Raw genomic sequence first — 19613 nt, forward strand, 5'->3', positions numbered from 1 at the left:
GATATGCCATAATATGAGTTTTTTTAAACTGTTGCACTGACTTCAGTCGAGGGTACAACTGTTCAAAACAACTGAAACCAGATAAATGCATCAACAGAAAGTGCTTAATGCAGTCGACTTCTGTTATTTCAACTCTGATGGGACAGACGAAATTGATCAAATCATCCGGTGGGTCTAAATAAACAAGATGCATAAGAAAATGCGAAAACACACCGCCAATTCATTGGGCAGTATTTGCCAGAATCTAACATGCCCCCCAAATCATATGCGTGCCCACTTTCTATGTGTACAAAGCAGAAAACTAACATAGGAATTACATTAAAGCTACTAAAGAAAGTAGAAATCTAACATGCACCTGGCTTTTTTTTTAAGCAAGAAAAATATGTGCGTTCCACAATGGCGGTCGGTTTCCTATAGTTAGGTTCGCCGCACAGTTCTTAAAGTCAGCTTTGCTGCAGTACATTAAGCATACTAACGCCGCAAAGGGGTTCCGGTTTCATATTCAACTGCACTATGCAGACAATTTTCGGCCCAATTTTGTTGGAATCAGGCAAACGTGTATTTTTGGACATCGTGAGCTATGGTTATTGCTTGAAAGTTGCTAAAAGAGTTGCCACTAAAAAAGTTGCTACTGGGGTCCCAGCGGGGGTCAGGTGCGGGTGCACTATCTGGCCAAGTTCTAATTATCCAGCAAAGGCCAATTTTAGAATCGAAATAATGGAAGTTTGGACCCATAGAAATGCATGGGCGTCGGCCAGGTCAGGATCGAATTAACCAAAAAATCGAATGAACCAGAGTCAAATCAACAGAAGTCTACTTTATTAAAAACACAGAAGCCACAAAATGCTGAACTCCCTTGAAGTCCCAGCTTGCAGCCAGGAATAGCTGAATAAAAGACTGTACACAGGCACAACATGCACAAAAGGCACAAGCTCACAGTGGCTTTTGTTTGTGGCTGGCCTCTTTACACCTGCTGTTTTTATTCAATCATGCCTCAACAATAGGCTCAAACTTCCATCTTAGAAATAGATGGGTGTGTTGCCCATGCTATGTACCTTTCAATACTACGCCGTCAGTCAAGCTGCGAGAACATAAATTATGCGAATGCTTCTACAAGCAACAGCCTTCCTGCCTAGTACGTATGTGGGTGCGGTGGCATTTGTACATGAGAAGTGCATTTTTCTTTTAAGCACTCTTACACTTACTGCTGCTTAGGTTTTGATCAATGGTTCTTGATTAGAAAAAGCTAACCACACTTAATATGGGTACAAACCTCTAAAAGGACACTAAAGAAAAAGTTAAGACACTAAATATAAACGTAGATATTTCGTAGTCTCACTTGGTGGAAAATGACGGCATAGGGCAGGATAGATGCCTCCATTGCCGAAAACACAAAGCCAGCTTCCCTGGGTGGTTTATCCTAGTTTATCATCTGCAACTTGTACTGAATTACTGATAATAAGAACGCTCATCTCATTGCACTTCATGATGAAAGAAAATGCTGTTTAGCCAATTATATGCGCATTTCCTAGAGAAGGACTCACTTGCACCATTCCGTTGGTGCTACTATCTGCAGAAGTACGGCGCGCCCTCTCTCTGCGGGTGTCTGACTCAAAGCAGGCAGTACAGCCTAATCTGGACAAATAAACGAACATGAATACAACAAATTATTGGATATAACAAAGTACTAAATGTAAAATGTTTCTCACCGATATTAGAGGAATACAGCAGAACCTCGTTCATAAATGTTGGGGTCAAAAAAGGAGAAAGAAAGAAGCAGAAAACATACTAATTGGGAAAACGTACGATCCGAAGCCACTAAAAAATTTGGCAGCCTCAGAGTAATGCAAAGCATTGCAGCGCAAGGTGCCGACATGCGTCGATCTGGTGGAGCACATTGTCGTCTTTGCGGCTTCTGCAAGGTTACATTTGCGCTCCTTGAATTCGGTCTGGGTCAGCAGCTTCTTGGGGTGAGCCATTTTGGCGGAAAGTTTTGCGTGTCAAATCGCAAAAATTGTTGTGGCCTGGGACCGCGGCGAGCTTGTGGGGCCCAAGCAACCCGAGACATGTGTGGTCGTTTTAAGACTGGTGTTGAGAAACTGAAATGAAATCAAGGTGGTGGGCAACGCCAGAATGCGATGCCAAGATGGTGCCAGAGCGAAACATGAATCTCACTTCGGACTGCCTGCAGCAGGGAACCACGGCGCACTTTGTTTATCAACTATTAAAAGCGTGCAGTATGCTTCCTACGGCACACGTGCTGTGAAACAGATAGGTGAAGATGCTTACTGCAATGGGTTGGGGGCAATAGCTGTGAATGGTGATGTGCGTGACCTGTGAGAGATTTACTGCCATGGAATAGGAAACCGAGTGCATGGTGGCATTTTTCATGTGGCATGGGTGGGCAAGTACAGCAGTGAAGCTGCCGTTGCGGGTGCTTACTGCTCTCGACTGTGCATGCCTCACGACTTTTCTTGCTTACAAGGCATCCAACGGCCGGAAAACATATCATACGATCATAGTTCGATACTACAGTGAAAGCTCGTTAATTCGAACTTCAATAATTCGAATTTATGGATAATTCGAACTTTACGATTTGGTCCGGCCAAGCTCCACAGAAGTCTATGTATAAAAAAGCCCGTTAATTCGAACGCGAGAAAGTTCTGCCACGGATAATTCGAACTACGCTCGCCTGGCACACGGCTAGGGAAACGCGCCTACTGCCTACACACAAGGCTGTGTCGCCTCCGACGCAAAATCGGAAAAAATCTAACCGGTGCAGGCTCGGCCAGAAGGCAGCGCAGCTGCCACCTCTCCGTTCTACGTAACCTCCGAGACTTCTTGCCCGTTGCGAATCTTGGAGGCTTTGCAAATCTTGTGCACCTGCTAATGTTGTGCGGCAGATGCCGCGGCAAGCAACAAAACACAGCAAATCATGTGCGTCTCAGCTGTGCTTGCAATCAAGAACCAACGAATCGCGGCCTTCGCCACCTTCACATGTTCAGTGTCTTTGTCTCAGCAGTCTTCATCGGTTGTGCACGTCTGTTTTCAGCTTAGAAGGTATCGGCCGTTGCGATTCTTTGTGATGGTGTTAAGTCTCGGCTAACGTTCGTTCCGGTGGACATCGGTGGTGCGGTACAGTCGGACCCAGAGCTTCGACTTGAAGATGGCGTGTGCCCGCGGCACACGCCATCACTTTCTGACACGCCCAATTTCTGACATACCCTACTGCTTCCAAATCGCAGTGTTCTGTTGCTCTCCTTCACTTTCGTTACTTCGAACTTTCATTAATTCAAACTGAAGCAGCTTCCCCTTGCGGTTCGAATTAATGAGCTTTTACTGTATATTGGATGTCGCTGCCAGAAGAGTGTGTCTTCTGGGAACGTATTAACAGGTAAAAAAGAAGCATAACTGTATCGGGTACCTTTTCCATTCTCAATCGCCAATGCTGGCTCCTGGAAATCCTATGAAATAGGATAACTTCAACAAGGTTCTACTGCAAACACATGGTTTTAATGAATATTGGGTATAACCTAAGTATTTTGATGTAAAATGCGACTTTGTTATAGGGAGGTTCAGTGCCTAGCAGAGCTGGTGTAACTGAGAATGCTGATGTAACTGAGAATGCTGGTGTAACTGAGAATGCTGGTGTAACTGCATTCCTACAAGAGCCGCTCTACTCGTCGAAGGCATCTTGAACTGTGGCAGAAGCAGCATGCAGCCACTATTCGGTTGCAACTTTCTTGGCAACTAGGACCTCTATAAGCATTAGTCAAATGTTGCGCGGTTTCTATAGGGGGCTGGAGGGGGTACTTGAAACTCTAGATGGATCCAAGGCTTGCCATTAATGCTTCCCCGCTTTAGTGGCACAGCTTCAATGGCCAAATGATACAATACAGTTGAATAATAAAGAAGTCACATACAACATAAAGATCCCTTTGCTACATTCGATATTCGTTGTAAACATGCATTTGTTACATGCTGATATCGTCAAGAAGCACTTGTTATTTACTTTGTTACATCCGACAATTAGTTATATTCATATTCATTACAGCAATGTTCAACTGTACTGCTGCACTCGGATGGTCAACCTGCTGAACACGCAGAATGAAGAGACAGCAAGTGATTTCACTCGTCTGCACGTCAGCTCACCTCAACGTCGATGCCAGCGCCCACTTTCTCGCTGCCCTGAATCATGACGTCCACAGGAGATGCTGTCGGCCGGCTGCGTAGCACCTTAACGATGCTGTCGCGCAGTCCATCGAGCAGGTTCTCGGGAGCATTTTTCACCATGGTGCCCATGCTGCGCACTGATGACTTGAATGGATTGACTAGAGAGCCCATCTGCATGAATGACAAATGTGGCAGGAACAATCACCACTGATGACAGGACTAACTTTGTTTACTTGAAATGCAGCACAGCCTTATTACTCTTGTCGAGCCTGCATGACTGAATTAAGTGCTTTTGAATTTGAATTAATTTCCAAGGTGAATATAGGATTCCCGAGCAAAAAAGGAAGGTTACTTGGTGAAAGTATGGGCCCCCTTCACAGAGTAACCAGATATGCATCTATACTAACAATGCAATTACTGTGAGAGCTGCAGTCTCTCATGCTGTACTCGTGCATGCGATGCATTGAAATAGCTGATGTGATTTCCTTCACTACACATTCAAAGGACCGAGGACCGAAACCTGAAATAACCTCGGTAGGTTTTGGGAATAGTTTCTGGAGATTTCTGTTTAAAGCATTTGGCAATACAGTTGAACCTCCCTATTTCAAGTGCCAAGAACATCCCACTGTTATTACCGATAATTGTTGTAACCGGGTTGCGTGAAAAAAGCAGAGGGGACAAACATTTATGCATTTTATTTTGACAGAAAGAAGCACAGTAGAACCCACTTATAGCATTACCGGTTCCAACGATACTTGGATGTAACAATGAGCTGCTGCCCCACCCTGAACTTTGCTGTGTGTTCTAGGGTAACATAAACCACTTACTACAATGTTCCCATGCTGCATTATTGCCAATAACAATTAAATCTGGCTACTGGGTGTCTGTGCTAAAAACAAAAGGAATGTGAAATCCAGAAGAAGAAGAAAAAAAGAAAAGCGAGTCGCTTCGCTAGCCCCCCATTTTTATGCTTTGCACCTAGCACATGGCATGGCTCCCTTCCTCCCCTACGATGTCAGCGAGAAGGTGGAAGGGAGACATGAGAGGGGTGTGAAGAAGGCATGCTGTGCAAGGTGCGTGGCACAGAGAAAGGCTTCGAAAAATGGCTCGTATTTTTTTGCCTTTTTTTTTATTTCCAGGCATGTGGCGAAGGTGTGCTGTGCAGAGGGGGGGAGGGAGGGGTGTGGAATGCGCGTGGCACCGAGGTGGGTTGCCAAAGGGGCTCATGTTGTTTGTTCTTTTTCAAGGATTTTGCACTTTTTCTTTTTAGGCACACACCCCTCAAACACATTTACTTGTTACAACTGATAACTAAGGTGACAGTCTGGGCATGTTGGTAGGACATGAATCCAGCTTTTCGCGCACAAGACAAGGACAAAGAAGAGGCTAAGACACAGCGTGGGAGCATTGTAGTAAGCGGCTTATTTTAGCATAGAACACATACAAAAGTTGACGGTTCATTGGCTGCTCATTGTTATATGCTATATATTGTACAAAACCAGTATCGTTACAAATGGGCTCGACTGTATTGCTAATGACCACCAATGACAACATCTTGAACATACAGAATAAAGTAAAATTTGTGCCACAGGCAAAAGACAAAAGCGACAGTGCTCACCGTTCTTGCAAACTGTTTTTTTCCTTTCTCGTAGGTGCCTGGCTCAAGGAAATGCAGCACCATATCACGTAGCCCTGGATTAGCTGTCAAGATGTCAGGATGTAGAATCTGCTGCAAGAACTCATTCAGCTGAGATCGCCGCTGCTCCAGGAACTGAAGGCTCAGGTTGTTGAAGGTCTTCTTCCCAGGAAAAGGCAACTTAGACAACTTTGGAAACTGCAGGTAAAGAAGATGAAACAGAAGGGGTATGACTAATACTGCTCGTACAGATATACAGCACAGGTATTGCCCTGAGCTAAAGTATATGAACCAGAAATATTGTGATAAAGCCAATATGCAAGAGATTGTTTTCCCTTTATATTATCTTTATTTAAAGATTTTCAAGGCCCCCTTTAAATCCAAAATAGAAAAACTACACCACGAAAATGTCAGATTTTAGACCATTACGGCACTGCCCATTGTAAGTTGGCATGTGAGCCCAATGTGCTGAATAAAGGCCGAAGTTGATGCCACGTCCTTAAACTTCATTAAAAGAATGGTATCAGCCACTTATAAAGACTGTTTCTGAGGGCTACAGTAGCTGTTATAGTTTCACTCTTTGTTAGGAAAATGTACTTCTCAATGACATGGTCACCTGACTGCCAGCTGCACTCACTTTTGATGCTGTAACAATTTGTTATGCAAATACAGAGAAAATAAATCACAGCAAAGACTTCTATTTTGTTGGGCAGTCAACACAAGTCAGAAAGGCATGAAACGGAATGTACGAGGGTTGATCCAGAAATAAGGTTCCCATCAATTTTAGAAATAGGCATCATTGTTTATTCTCATAGAAATTTAATCATTGGAAAGATGAAACTTTGCTCTACTTTTCTACATAATCGGCATCTTTTTCTACGCATTTTTGTAGATGGTACTCCAATTTCTGTATCCCAATGTCATAGAACTCCACTGCCAACCCATTTAGGAAGCATTTCACCTCTTCTTTGACTTCATCGTCGCTCCGGAAGCACTAGCCACTCAAATGTTCCTTTAACTTGGGGAACAAGTGATAATCACTAGGTGCGAGGTCTGGACTCTATGGTGGGTGGGGTATGACAGTCCACCCAAAGTTTGTCAAAAGTTTCTGGGTTTGATGGGAGACGTGAGGTCGGGCGTTGTCGTGAAGCAGCATTACACTGGCTGCCAGTCGTCCTCACCAGTGGTTCTGGATAGCTCGCCTGAGTTTTCTTAGTGTTGCACAATAACTGTCCGAGTTGATTGTTGTCCCACGTTCCATGAAATCTGTCAGCAGCATCCCGTTACGATCCCCCCAAAATACTGGCCATGACTTTGCCAGCAGAAGGACTTTGTTTGAACTCCTTTGCGACTGGTAACTCTGGGTGACGCCACTGTTTGGATTTTTGTTTTGTTTCGGGAGTGAAATGAAATACCCACGTTTCGTCTCCCGTAACAATGGAGTCCAACAATCCTTCCTTATCTTCTTGACACTTTTGAAGAAACTGGCGAGCACAGTCAAGGCGTTTCTCCTTGTGGTCTGAGGTCAATAGCCATGGTACCCATCGAGTATAACAGTTGTGATACCCCAATTTTTCAGTGAAATCCCTTTCCACTGTACCATAAGAACTCCCAGGAATCTGAGCAACAAGTTCACGGATGATGATCCTCCAGTTTTGAAGCACTTCGCGTTGGCCAATCTTGATAACCGTCTCCGAACCTGATGGTCTTCCACTCCGTTCTCCATCACGGACTTTCTCCCGACCGGCGCTAAACTCCCTGCACCACTTTCGAACGTGTTGAACAGACATACACTTGTCGCCATACACCTCTATCAACTGATGATGAATATCCATGGGTGAAGTTCCTTTGGCGTGCAAAAAGTGAATTACGGAACGAATCTCGCACTTGGCGGGATCAACAATGGGAACCTCCATGTCGGACGGCTGCTGAGCCAAGAATGAGTGGCGCAGCAAAGTGCCATCGCGGGGAATTGAGAGTGGGGGAACAGCGGCGTGCAGCAGTGTTGCCGGATTTCGCCTTGCACCTCCCCGTGTGGCCGGAGCTCTTTGGGAACCTTATTTCTGGATCAACCCTCGTACATAGTCATTCTGAAATACTGAGACAGTACAACAAGAATAAAGTGGCTCATAATGCTAGAGGATTAACACTGACTAGTATACATACCATGGAGGCTGCCCATAAAATGCAGACGAATGCCATATGTTTACCTACAGCACGAACAAATAGACATAACACAAAGGAAAGGTGATTTATTTGTGCTGCAGGTAAATATCCGGTTGTACTGACTTGCCCAGCTAGCCATGGTTCTCCAGTTCATTCATTACAGGTAGGATATTTATAATGCCTTAACAAAGCCTACAACGAATGACCACCCCCAAAAGCAGAAAGCTTCACCTTTTCCAAGACAAGGATGCGGAAGTCGTCAAAGTCGCTGTACCTCCTGAAGACACACCAACGCTCCTCCGTAGTCTGCAGCTCACGGCGAGTCACAGATATTGCATACAGGGCATACTGTGTGCTGGACTGCCGCACTATTCCTGCAAATGCATGGTGGAGCTTTAGCAAAAGCTTACAGCACTCACGCATGCAAGCACTTCTTTTTCTGCTGAAGTTAGAACTAGACAGTGGGCTTGAATGCAAAGTTTCTAAATTGTGACCAGTGCACAAAAACAAGGACTGACAATGGCGGACAGTGTCATGCTCACAACCAATGTGGTTTTCACGCGACAGAGAAATCCACTTCAAGCTCTGCACGGCGTCGTGCAGTGATGGAGTTCTTTCGATGCTCCTTCATTCACAGGAGCAGTGTGAATGTAGGAGGGGTGTCAGTGTAACCCGCCAAATTCAGCTGGTGCACGTGTGGGAGCGTGAGCATGTGAGCACTGCAATATGGACGAAACTGCCAAGCCTTCTATTTAAAAGAACAAAATACAGTCGCCAGCCGATAATTTGAACTCAACGAGGCTGCCAAATAGTCTGAATAATTGGGAGTACAAAATACCGTATTAGCCTTAGAAGAAGTAAATTTATTTCATAAGTGGCCAAAGAAGGTGTGCTGTATTTTCGGATCAAAACTTTTAAAGCCATAATACCTTCAATTTCGTGTGACTAGCGCAAGATTCATCGGCATCTATGGGGGATGGCATCCTTAGTACAGTGCCAAGAACACTATCTTATTACAGTACGGAAACCTGCCACCCGTTCACATGTCCGGTGCTACCATGCGAAATGTCACGAAAATGATATCTTTGAAAGTGATCGCCCGAGAATACGGCCCAAGTTTGTCAACGAATTACTGTATGCACGTACACTTGCCTTTGGCCTAGGCCTTCTGTGGCCACGAATTTCTAGCACTGCCTTTTATCCTATTCCTTTTAACACTTTTTATGCTTCGTCAGCGGTCAGAGCGACACCCGACATGCATTATCAATGGGACCAGCCAGCTGTGAACGGTGGGTGGATAAGAGTGGCATATAAATGAGCGGAAGGCATCGCAACAAAATGGTGGCCAGTATTTCGACCATTGCATGCTGCTACAGATAGACGAAAGTACACTTCATTGCACTGCATTCTCCTCGGCGACAACTAGATCGGTGACTGCTAGGCTTCACAAGTTTCGGTTTTGAGGAGGCACTGGTGGCTGGTGACCATGCTGGCGACGTATCAAAACGAAAATATTGCTATTTCTGCTGAACTCGGCGGCCAAATTAGTCCGAATTATTGCATGGCTCACTGTAAGGTGTCCAAAGTTTCAGTCGTCCTTGTACATTAAATCTACGGGGCTAGTGGCGGTGCCACGGGGCTGTCCTAATATACAAGTATGTCCAAATTATTGGTCGTTTACTGCACAAATGAGAGGATTTCCTCCATCAGTATGCACTTCTGGCAGTGATGATACGCTCTGGAGCCTGCAGATGGCTTATCACCTGACATGCGTAGCACATCGGTGTCCGAGTTGTACAGCCTGGCACAGACACAGTGCACAAAAGCAGACAAAAACGAGAATGCTGTAGAATGTAAACCATACAAGAAGCTGGGGAACAAGGAAAACCTTCTGAAATGATTCACTTACTACACTTTCGTACACGAGTGTTCTTTTTGCATTGAGTTCAAAATGAGCTTAACACTAGTTCCTAATTGAAATGACCGCAAAGTGGGCAAATGTTTATGACTCCACAAGTTCTGCAATGTCTAGCCAAACCTAACCAAGTCCATCCAAGCTTAACCAAGTGCCCAGACCTGTGTTGTATATGCTGGCAATCAGCAACATTCCTGGTGTCTTGTTGGTGACAGACTCGGGAGCATCAGGAGGTTCTGAGGGCATCTCCTTAATGAGAAACTCAATGGGCTCGTCTTCCTGTTCCAGGGAGTTGAGGCTTCCACAATCATCCTGGGAAATGTAAGAGAGTGAGCAATGCAAGATAGATTTTTTTTGCCATATGCAACTGCCTGGGGTCGATTCTTTTATTGCAGATTCCAATTCTTCTGAGGGACCTATTTCGAAACAAATTTACTGTAATTTTTCTAGATTGACTGTAAAGTGAGAAAAGAATATTTTGCATTGGTATATATGTACTGTTTATTCGTGAATAACGACTATAAAAAAAAGAAATAAACTTATAAGAATTAATTTGATGCATTGCTATACACATAAGGCGTTAGATTTCTACTTTGCTAAGGTGCTTTAATGACCTTTCTGCATAGTTTTTCTACTTTGGCAATGCAGAAAATGGGTTTGCATTTGATTTGGAGGCACGTTGGACTCGAGCAAATGCTGCCAAATGAATTGGTGCTGTGTGCTGGTTTTTTTTCTGCACCTTGTTGAATTCAACATACTGGATAATTTGATCAATTTCGTCGGTCCTGTCTGGGTCCCATTAATGGAATCTGACTGTATCCGATATGTGTCAAAACAACCATCTGATTATGAGGCACGCAGTAGTGGAGAACTCTGGATTAATTTTGAACACCTGGGATTCCTTAATGTGCACATAAATTTAAGTACATGAACCCACAATCGATCCCGCAACCTTGAGCTCACTACTGCAATGCCATAGCCACTGGGCTACTGCTGTTGGGTCATTTATATACGTGTTAATTATTAAGCACTGCTGACATGGTCAAGATGCCGTGTGCAATAAATCAAAGGTAACACACTATGTTCCTCGGGCATAAAACGTGATGAAAATCGACTTACCCCACTCCCCGCAGACTTGGCTCCACTGAAGGAATCTGCATCAGCAATTAACACCACAGAGATCAATACCCTGGCACACAAACTATGCACACATGTCTACAAGAGATTCTTAGGCAACTGGCTTCAAGTCATGATTCATTTGCTTGAAAATGTTGTGATCCCATGGAAAATGACAGGTGCATCTTGAAGTACTCATGCAAACAGATTTAGCACAGGTAATGCTGTTACACCCAGTTCACTGTCAAAAGCAAAGAAGTCTTGTAGCTGCGGTCACATATCTAGCCCCTCCAGACAGACGAAATTATCAGTTCCGACCAGATGTTGTAAAGCACTCAACTCGCATGCTTGCTTGCATGTGCTTGCATTTTTCTTTCGTGTTTGTTGAAGCCCTTTTTGGAAGTCTTTTCAACTGTCAATAGTTGTACTTCACAGTGCCTGTGTATGAGCAGCACTTTTTTTCAGCAGCACACTTTAATTAACTTGCATGTGGTCTTGCCATCATCTTGGCACTTCGTGCCATCAATGTTTTCTCAACATGCATATGTTTATAAGACCCTGAAGATGATTTTATTGCCAAGGAGGAATATATTTTGCCTTCGATTAGCAAACATCCTTGGACAAGAGCATTTGAAGGGACACTAAAGAGAAGAATAGGTTGAGTCGTAGTAGTAAATTAACTAGGTAGGGATGGGCGAATACTGCAAGTTTTGAAGATGTACTACACATTCACTATCTGTATTCGAAAAGGAACTACTATTTTCGCACATTCGAAATGAACCAAATATTTCCCAAAAACCAAATGCTGAAGTCTAGTTCTTCACCTGTTAAGCAATGTATCACAAATGAGCAAAAGTGTGGTGACAAAGCTTTTGAAGCAACGCAGAAAGAAAATCGAGAATGAAATCCTTGTTTTCAGTTTCGCAGTGGAAGCCTACATGACAACCTGTGATTTTTGCATGTAGTGTGCCATTTACTGCTTTTGGCAGTCCAGTCATGCACAGCAGTCTTATGTTTTAAGCTGCAACCAGTGATGTTATCCTTGGAGTGGGCCCTTTTATATGTGTCTGGGGCACACAAGTCCTTCAGCAGCTTTTTTCTTTTCTTTCTTAATTCCACAACTTCTCATCTTTTTCCAGCAGCGGTTTATTCAGCATTCTTGAAAAGCTAGTTGTAGAGCAGACATTCTTTCATGGAAAGCTTGTTTGCAACTGGACTCTAAAGTTGTTGAGAAGCTATTCGTGCAGTTTTTTTACATCACAATTAGTGACCTCGTGTTTAAACTGATCCTTTGTCCTAGACAGTTTGCTGTCTTTTTTTGCTCTAGTCAATGCAGGTGCTGTACCTAATCATACCGAAATGAACATTCCTGCTGTAAATATGTACGTCTGCATTTGACTGTTAGGTATTCAGTACTCACTACCCATAGTTGGTTCGTATTAAAAAAAGTTGATATTTGAACCACCTCTGAAATTACCCTTCCAGTGCAATATCTCAAAAAGCCACTCTCACTGTGAGAGATGACTTGGTCAGCCAGCAAAGATGCAAAAATGAAAGACTGGTGGGGCCGCTGCGCTGAAGTTCTCGCACTGACTCACTGTGACGTCATAAATTTCGACAGTGTCTTCCCAAGCTTAGTTAATTTTTGATCGTTAAATGTGGGCTTTAAGTGCATTCTAAAAGAGGCAAAGACTGAACTTAGCAAATTCTGAGGACTTTCACTGAGCCATAATGGCTCAAATATGAGAAAGTTTGTGACTGCACTGACGTACCCCCACTGGCATTTCAGCAGAAAAATCAAGAGACGGAACTTTGACCTTCACTTTGCCATGTAATATTCAAACTATTACCTAGATGAAGCAGATAATTTACCACAAAATTAACGAAAATAAAGCTTTAAAAGAATACTTTATCAGTTCAAACTGATTTAGTGATTTTCTTTAGTGTCTCTTGAAGAAAAAAGTGACAATGAGGACCCTAGAGAGAACGGTTTTTGTGGTGATCACGTACAGCATGATGACGGCTGGAGAGACTGTGAACTGGAGAACAGCCTCAGGAATAAAGGAAACTTCCTGAAATAAATCTCTTACAATGAATTCATGTGTATGAGTGCTATTTTTGTATGACTTCCAAAATGTGCGACAGGTCCTGAAGGGAACGAAAGAAAAGTGGTAAATAATCATGACAGCAAAGGCTTAACTCTCTTTTAGCCAAGCCTCCAGAGGTAGTTATCCCTGGGTGCTGAACTTTGGCTCAACATGCGCAGCCTGAATACAGTACTTTTCTGTGTATAACCCCCAACCCCAATTACAACATACCTAGAGAGGGAAAAAAAGAGAGAGAAAAAAATGTGCATGTAACTTGTGGTATTGATTGCTTATAACACTCGAATCTTTTAAAAACAGTCTCAATTCGAGGATGCACAACTTGTTCACATCAAATCTTCAAGCAGTGTTTCCCACCCTTTCGGCGACATGGATGATGTTAAACTTCTGCAGTGCTGCGGAGGACTGCTGTCAAGCGCACCTCATTGTGAGCCAATGATGATGATTATTATTTATTGGATGCCACTTTAAAACAGGGAGGTCAAAAATTGTCACTTAGCCTGCTTGAGCTAATCAGTTCTAGTTCGCCAATGCCACATGCACCATTTGCTAACCACTAACACAGCCAAAATTCAAGATGGCCACCTGAAAAGACGAGAATGGGTGAAATGAAAGAGGGCAGAAGGGAGCTTTAACAGTGGGGGTGGGTCTCCAGAGGGCGGGGTTCCCTAGAAGGTAATGAAATTTTTAAATGGCGGAGAATTTAGCCTGGAGGAGTGGTTTCTTGGCAATTCGCTCGCCACTGCCGTGAAGCTACACCTCCAGGAGATATCCGCATATAACACGCACTCGGACTTTGAGGTTTAAGCCCTAGAATTTTTGTTGCGGCTTAAACGTGCAAACGTAAGGTACACAAACTGTAGGCTGCTGCTACACCTCTGCAGCAAGAAGCGTTTCATGAGTGCCCTTTACCTTCTTCGTCCGACTTGGAGCCGAAATCCTTCAGGAGGTCGAGCTCAGCTAGCAACTTGATGTAGCCCTCGGACTTCATGAAGCTTGGAAAATGCTGCTCCTCCTGCATGATCTGAGCTACCTGTAATGATAGATGGAGATCCTGCATTAAAAAAATTGCAACCTTATAGAAAAAAAAGATCTAGTTCATCAGTGCACAGCCTGTGGATGTGTACTCAACCTGTAGATGTGGTTCCTTTTAGGCATTTAAACTTTAAGGGGCAGGAAAGAGAAACACCAAATTTGGATAGACTGATAAGGTATCCTTTCAAAACTCTTATTTTCAATAATTTTATGGTAAGAGGTTGATTACTAGAAGAGAAAATGAAGGTGAAACTTCTATTTTCCCTCTATCGCAGCAATGACTTGGCGCTTTAAAAGAGTCAAACATTCTTTTGTGTTTGGGCTGTTGAGCTTCTGGAACTCTAAGTTCAGTCTTTGACTTCATTAGAATGCAATAGAGTCCATCTTTATCAATAAAAAATTAACTGAGCCTAAGAATGCCACATCCAAATAAAAATGAGAATGCAGTGTAACTTGCCGACTATCGGAACATCACGAAGATCTTCTAAAACGAACAGACAGAATGACACTATAGGTTTGTGAATTCATATGCCATTGTAGGAACCCACATGACTAACTCAAAGAATAACCAAAGGTATGCCTAGCATGTTAGTGACATGCTCTATTCAGTCACTTGTGATATCCACATGTTTCAATTATAGAAGGTTTGTGTTTTAAAATATTACCCAAATGCAGGTCTTTGCTTATGGTGCCTGCATGTATGTAACACATATTCCTTCACAAACTTGTTAAAGTAAGCTGTAATAGTACTTGTTTTGCATACTGATGTGCCATGCATACCTTCTGCTGGATGTCGTCGAACCAGAACTCGTCTGGCGTCTCAACTCGAAGCTTGCGAAGCAGCTTCTTAGCCAGTGCTTCGTCAATATTGATCCTTGATGTCGCCTGAGTGTAGACAAAATGCATAAGTTAGATGACAGTAATTTCTAGAAAGAGTTCAACAAACCTCAGTGGGACACATGGAAACAGTAAAATGACACCAAGTCCAAAATTGCTTGACGACATTAATGTCTAAAGATGTGCAGGCAGGGTGAAAGTTTAAAGGTCATTGGATTTGAGAAAAAGCAGAATATTTCTGGAGTGAGGGCACACAACTTGGATATCAAATGTGCCAAGTTTACTAGAGCACACAACCAACACAGAGTTGCTCAGTCTCAGGCTCCAAGCTAAATGTGTGTTGACATTCAACTTTGTCGTGGAACCTGCATTCCATAAACTTCTAAACCTGTTTGCACATAGACGACAGTGAAAAGGTAATAGAACACTTTTAGAGATGTTCGTTGTAACACCACTGTAAACGTGTGTCTTAGTGTGCCCCTTTTATTAGTTGCATTAAGTTCAGTAGCCAATGGGTCCTGCTCATAACATCTAGCAGTATGAGAGAAAAATACTTGCAACAGAACTCATCTCTAGATAACATCTAGACAAGATGCCACGGGACTGCAGCAACGAATCGTGACACTAGTTGCCCAGTTTCGTGCTCACTTTTTTGGCTTTTACTTTTGCATGGAGAAATACAGCACTGTAACTACAAGAATATCCTATCTCTCGTGTTTACGGCGCAACGTAGATGGAAAACTGCACCAAATTTTCCTCCCGATTTGGAAGACAACACTCTAAAGAAGTGCAGTCTTCTCAAGTTCTGCTGCATATTTCTTCTAAGCATTTTGCTACGAGATAAGGAAGACTTAAGATAGTACGGAAAAAAAAATTAGCAAACTAGAAAGTTTGAGCAGCTGTTGCATTTCATTGCAGCATCCCCCCTTAACTTTCCGATATTTTACCTTTCCAGATTATACAAGTTTCAGATTATACAAACTTTTTCACCATCCCGAGAGATTCATGTAATTCTACTGTATCTATACGGTGTACGTATACATGTACCCTGCAAGGGGATTTTGCTGTTGTGCTCTTGACCTGCCATCAACAAGCTTTAGCCCATGCACTAATACATTAAACTTCATACTTTGTCTCTTATTCATGTTTCAGGTGGACTAAAAAGTACAAGAAGCACGGGCTAATGTACAAAAAACAAGCAAAATTAATTCTTACTGTTTCGGAGATGTATGTGTCGTAAATGTTAGCTGCAGCTTCCCTCAGAGATTCAAGATTTGTGTTTCTGTCTTCAGTAATGGCTTGGCTCAGTAGCTGTTCCGCTGACACTTTGAAGCCCTTGTAAAAGAAAACAAAAAAGATGTCTTTGCAGTAATGGCCACCAGAATATGTTTTATTGATGCCAAGGCCAGCATGAAAAGTGAGAAAGTACGAGTTGCAGGCAGGACTTACCTCAGCATGAAGATAAAATGAGATGTATTTTTGCGCTCCAATACTGGTCATGTACTCTGCAGAAAAAAACAGAGCACTGTATACTTTATTTCTACTAATACAAAGTGGCCAGTGCTCAGGATTTACTTTCATGACTGAAAATTCATAATCTATGAAGGAGAACCAGAAAGTCTTCACCCCTGTTTTTAGCCAAATTACAGCTGTAGGTGCACAGTCAACATATCCACTCCCAGGGACGGACCTTTCTTGGACCGGCCTGGCCTTATCTGCCAGTAGCTCTGCGACACGGCACTGACATGCTACAATCAGAACTGCCGACAAGCTCTGGTCATTTCACTGGGAGAGTCTGAACCACCCACCACGCAGCCTGGACCTCGCCCCTAGTGATTTCCACGTTTTCGGTCCGCTGAGGAAGTTCCTGGCAGGACAACGATTCACATGCAACGATGAAGCCGAGACAGCAGTCTGACGGTGGTTCCCACAGTCAGCCGGACGAATTCTACTATCTCAAATTTAGTGCTGTGATGGAGAAATGTCTGAACTGGTGTGGGGACTATGTAGAAAAATAGTGTAAGGTGTGTAGAATAGTACATGTATTTGTAATTGCCTGTATGTACCATATCTTGGCCAATAAAAAACAGGGGCAAAGATTTTCCGATTTGCCCTCGTATTTGAGATGATCAAAGCATCAGCTGCAAATACCACAGCTAAAACACACTTCAATACAATAAATTTCATCACAACAATTATACAGTTGCAAATTTACTTCCAGAGAGGTAAAGAAGAAAAGAAGACAAACAATGTGCTGTATATGACACCTTTAGCAACTTGTAAATGATAAAAAAAGTGGCTTCTTTGCATTCCACGCTGTATATGTCCTTCAGGTTTACAAAAAAAGAGTACTACTACAATACTCCATGCAGGTGAATGGTGGTATAATCTGTAACGTAGGCAGCCGTTGCACTCTAATAAAAAAAGTCCAGGAAGACTAGAATAATACTGTGCCCCTGCAGCCAGCAGTGGCAGGGTGGTGGTAGCAACAAACCTCTGAGATGCCATGCTTTTAAAGGAGGTGTATACAGGGACGTGCATATTCCACTTAAAGGGCCCCCTCAAAGGGTCTGGCCATTCTGAGCCGCCAAAGAGCAAGCATACAATGTGTGCTGACGACCGTGTCTGCAAAATATTACATCTCTTCGCGCCGCAGAAACAGCTTAAATTTCAAACCAAATGCCGTTTGCCCTTCCCCTCGCAGGCGCTGCACTCCCAGCTGGATAATCGACGTCAATCACACAAGTGTGCCTACATACATGGCAGTGCTGGGACCTCACTCACAGTGACATGTGACTTCAAGAGTTATTCAAGGAAACATCAGTTACCGTATTTACTTGCATAATGATCACACTCGCGTAATGATCGCACCCAGAACTTGCCGCAGCGATATGTCGTGTGCCAAGTCTAGCTAATGATGATTGTGCTTGCCATCTGTCGAATGCTGTTGAATGCTACGCGAACGACTCTTAAAGACATACCCACTGGTCTGCACGCACCAAACAGATTCTTAAGCAGATGCCCCATTTCATTCCTTTCATCACTTTCCGCACTTCCATGAAAAAAGGAAAGCTGCAACCGAACTTGCCTTGGCTTTATAATGGTTGTGGTGAACAACAACAACAAAAAAGGCGCCTTTCAATTCCTCTCGTCTGCACTCGTGGGCACGCAACAAATCGTGAGCGGCAACGATAGTAGCCACACTGATGCATTAGAAGTGTACCCTGTTCATACGTCGACGCTTGTAACACAGCTAAGATATTCGCCCACCCTTAGCAGAAACGTGCCGTATTAGGACAGTAGTGAAGACAAATGCCACAGTTTTCGCAGCATGCCCGCCATGTGATTCTATGTCACTGGCAGCTAAGTGCGCCTATCTCTGTTTCTGTCCACTCAAAGTGGACATGGCTACGTTACTGCCACAAGCTTGCCAATATGAATGATTTTATTCATTACTGATATGGAAGAAACGGTTTCACTGCATGTAATGTACTCATGAGAAAAAAAAAGTTGCGTTCGGCTTACTCGGCTGGTCACCATTATTGTTTTGGTGCCTCAAACAAAACAAAACAACAATGTTGTTGGCACCAACATTTTTTTGTTGGTGCCAACAAACAGGCAGCTGCCTGTTTGTTGACTTGTTGTCATCCCACAGCAAATGTGGGATGAAAAAAGAAATGTTGCTCTTTTTGCAGAAAGTTTAACCCACGTAATGATCACACCCCTGAATTTGCGCCATCTTTTTTAACAAAAAAGTGCGATCATTATGTGAGTAAATACGGTATTTGTTTTATGTGTTGCTTCAATTGACGAATTAACGGTTAGAGAAATAATAAGCATACAAGTCGAATGTCTGAGTGTCTTCGTTTTACTTCGTATCATAGCAAGAGAGATGTACTTCCATTTTGTCTGCTTGTTCTCGCGTCGTGCAGTTGCGCGCGCTGCGAGCGTAACTACTATGTCATTTTCTACCGTGTTCCAGCGCTGCGATCGTGCTCTTTCAAGCTCTTGCGACTGCTTCAGTGCTTGTGATTGTGGCACTGACTTATACCGCTAACCAGGTGTTCTCATGTAGAGCGCACAAAATTGTCCGCTGCGTGAAACAAGACAAACGAAACTGCTCGCATGTGAGACCATCACGGGAAGTATGCCACCCAGCAAAAGCGTGATAGGGAGAGAAAGAGAGAAGGAGATAGAAAAAGAAAGCGGCGGCCGTGATGTATTCGTCACACAATCCTCCGGCTCCGGTATGGGAGAAAGCAGAGAAGGAATTTCACTTCTGGCGGTTAGACAGGGCGAGTGGAGAGCGTGTGTATGAGCGTGTGTAATGTTGAATGGCTTCACTTGGTGGAGGAGCATGAACCAGCACTTCTGGCGGTTAGACAGGGCGAGTGGAGAGCGTGTGTATGAGCGTGTGTAATGGTGAATGGCTTCACTTGGCGGAGGAGCATGAACCAGCACTTTATCCTCAAGGTCTGGGTTGATTTCCATCATTGTTGCTCTCAGAATCAAACTCGTATGAAAAGGCAGCATCCTCTGACTCAATGCTGCTTAAGCCGTCAATAAAAATCACTTGCAGAAGCAGCACAATTGCAAGATCTGCGATGTTTCGGAGCACTCATGCCGCTTT

The 19613-nt window shown here is 43.5% G+C and overlaps 1 protein-coding gene across 1 annotated transcript in view; it reads right to left on the bottom strand.

Annotated features, from left to right (window-relative positions):
- LOC126541154 (sorting nexin-13-like) overlaps window positions 1-19613 on the bottom strand; it is a 57571-nt gene that overhangs the window by 16561 nt on the left and 21397 nt on the right. Inside the window, exons 13-21 of the mRNA XM_050187835.2 lie at window positions 16433-16488; window positions 16199-16318; window positions 14927-15031; window positions 14024-14144; window positions 11010-11044; window positions 10052-10202; window positions 8207-8349; window positions 5792-6007; window positions 4153-4344 (exon numbers count right to left, since the gene is read on the bottom strand). Of these exons, the coding sequence (XP_050043792.1) occupies window positions 4153-4344; window positions 5792-6007; window positions 8207-8349; window positions 10052-10202; window positions 11010-11044; window positions 14024-14144; window positions 14927-15031; window positions 16199-16318; window positions 16433-16488 (1139 nt within the window). The remainder of the gene's footprint in view (window positions 1-4152; window positions 4345-5791; window positions 6008-8206; window positions 8350-10051; window positions 10203-11009; window positions 11045-14023; window positions 14145-14926; window positions 15032-16198; window positions 16319-16432; window positions 16489-19613) is intronic.

Source organism: Dermacentor andersoni, chromosome 2 (assembly GCF_023375885.2).
Source record: "Dermacentor andersoni chromosome 2, qqDerAnde1_hic_scaffold, whole genome shotgun sequence".
Classification (NCBI taxonomy): Eukaryota; Metazoa; Arthropoda; class Arachnida; order Ixodida; family Ixodidae; genus Dermacentor; species Dermacentor andersoni.